This window comes from Empidonax traillii, unplaced genomic scaffold, assembly GCF_003031625.1.
Source record: "Empidonax traillii isolate 1590-97213 ecotype Southwest subspecies unplaced genomic scaffold, ASM303162v1 scaffold5479:size8170, whole genome shotgun sequence".
In the NCBI taxonomy this organism is placed as follows: Eukaryota; Metazoa; Chordata; class Aves; order Passeriformes; family Tyrannidae; genus Empidonax; species Empidonax traillii.
In genome coordinates, this window is record NW_020960672.1 from 1 (window position 1) to 1882 (window position 1882).

General features: G+C 51.3%; 1 protein-coding gene across 1 annotated transcript in view; it reads left to right on the forward strand.

The window, feature by feature from the left end:
• Positions 1 to 241: 241 nt before the first annotated feature.
• LOC114073143 (butyrophilin subfamily 1 member A1-like) overlaps positions 242 to 1882 on the forward strand; it is a gene marked incomplete at its 5' end in the record, with an annotated part of 7446 nt that continues 5805 nt past the window's right edge. Inside the window, 3 exons of the mRNA XM_027910931.1 lie at positions 242 to 262; positions 898 to 918; positions 1389 to 1409. Coding sequence (XP_027766732.1) covers positions 242 to 262; positions 898 to 918; positions 1389 to 1409 — 63 coding nt within the window. The remainder of the gene's footprint in view (positions 263 to 897; positions 919 to 1388; positions 1410 to 1882) is intronic.

The following is a 1882-nucleotide window of genomic DNA, read 5'->3' on the forward strand; positions in this document are numbered from 1 at the left end:
CGCTGCCCTGGAGCTGCAGCCCGTGCTCAGGTCTCCAGCAGCACGTGCTGATCTCTGCCCACAGCGGGCTCAGGCAGGGTGGGCGACACCCCCAACGTCTTGGCAAGACAGGCCCTGAGGAGCTCCTGGGCTGCAGCTTTGCCCTTGGCAGCAGTTTCAGCCTCCTCCCTACCCCAAGGAGTGTATCAGGGAAACGGCCTCAACTTTGGTGCTGACGCTCTGATCTGCTTTTGTTTTCCAGAGAGGCTAAAGGAAGCACTGTGTAAGTCTCACTGCCCGTCTCCTCGGGGAAATCCCCTCTGAAAACTTCCAGACCTTTTCATTCATTCTCTCAGTCTGTCCAAATGTTCTTTCTGGGCAGAGATTTTCCTTCCTCCTTCCCTGACCCCATAATCATGTGAAAATTCACCTGAACAGTCCTTAGGATTTTTCTCCTGAGTGGTTGTCGATGCTTTCTGACACCCCCTTTAATGTAAGTAGTGCAAGACTTCTGAACAGTTCTTGTTCTTTAGAGGGAAATTACAGAAACCTGAGCTGTTGGGAAATTACTCCTAAAATTGTTGTTTCCTTCATTACTAAGAATTCCTGAAAAACCAAACTTGCTTCCAGAGGTCATGTCTTTTTGTTGGCTTGTTTGTTTGTTGCTTGTAGAATTGCCAATAAATAGTCCTTTGGCTATTCAACATAACCTCATGCAAAAACGGTGCCACTGAAGGGGGTAAAATGATGGGGAAATGAAATACAGATCTCCTATCCCTGCAATCAGAGCAGAACCAGAGCATCTCCCCCTTCCATCTCATTCTTTCCTTATCTGTGTGGTCCTTCAGCCGGGGGGGGGGTCCCAGGGAAGGGACTGTGCCACATAATAACTCGTTTGTGTTTGTGTTTGTTGATCAGGGGACAGCAATGAAAAAATCGGTGAGTGTCCTACTCTTCCTTACAAAGAATTATTTACAGAGTCTGTGTCGGGTGGGGGGTTCTTTGGGCTTTTTTCAGTCCTAAGGTATGAAGTGAAGCAAAAAGTGTTTGAGGCCTTGGGGAAGGAGAGAGTGAATGTGAGAATCAAAAATTCAAGGTCTCTGACAATGGTGCCTGGGGATGGGAAGGGGCGGTGGCAGCAGCAGAACTGGTAGGGTGGGAGAGCCCTGGTCCCCTTGGAGATGAGGGAGCTCCCCGAGATCATTTCCTGCCCCCATTGGAGCAGGACAAGCTGCAGCATGGCCGGGGGAGCAGAGCTCCAAGCTGGGGGTGGCACAGGGCTTTGCACTGCTCAGCCTGGGCACAAACCCGCCCTGCAGCACCTGCAGGCAGGTACAGGAGAGGGCAGACAGGCCATGTCCAAATCCATGGCCCACAACAAATTTGTGATGGTTTCTCTTTCTTTTCAGAGGAACAAGCCAAGGAACTTGGTGAGTATCATTCTCTTCTCTTTGTGGGACTCTTCTCAGTTGGGCATCCTTTCTCCCCCAAGTTTTTCATGTTTGTTGTCAGGGAACTTAAAAACCCAGGGCCTTGACTTCTGTCAAGGAAAGAAAGCTTTCTTCTCCAACAAGAAGGCAAGGAAGCAATTTGGCCTTAAAGCAGCATCAGCTGCTCCTCTCCCAGCACAGCAATGGAGCAATAATTTGCCTTGAGCTGCAGAGAATCCCTGGCAGTTTGGGGGGCCTGGCAGGGCCTCCTTTCCTTTTAAAGCTGCAGGAAGCTTTGGGGTAGCACATTCCATTGTGCAGGGGCCTGAGCTTTTCTGAGCACTGCAGAGCACAGGCACAGGGCCCTTAGGTAGCACTGCAGGGGACATTTCAGCCCCTGCTCCTCCCTTGTGGCTGCAAAGCTGCCCCTTCCCCGCTGCCCTGGAGCTGCAGCCCGTGCTCAGGTCTCCAGC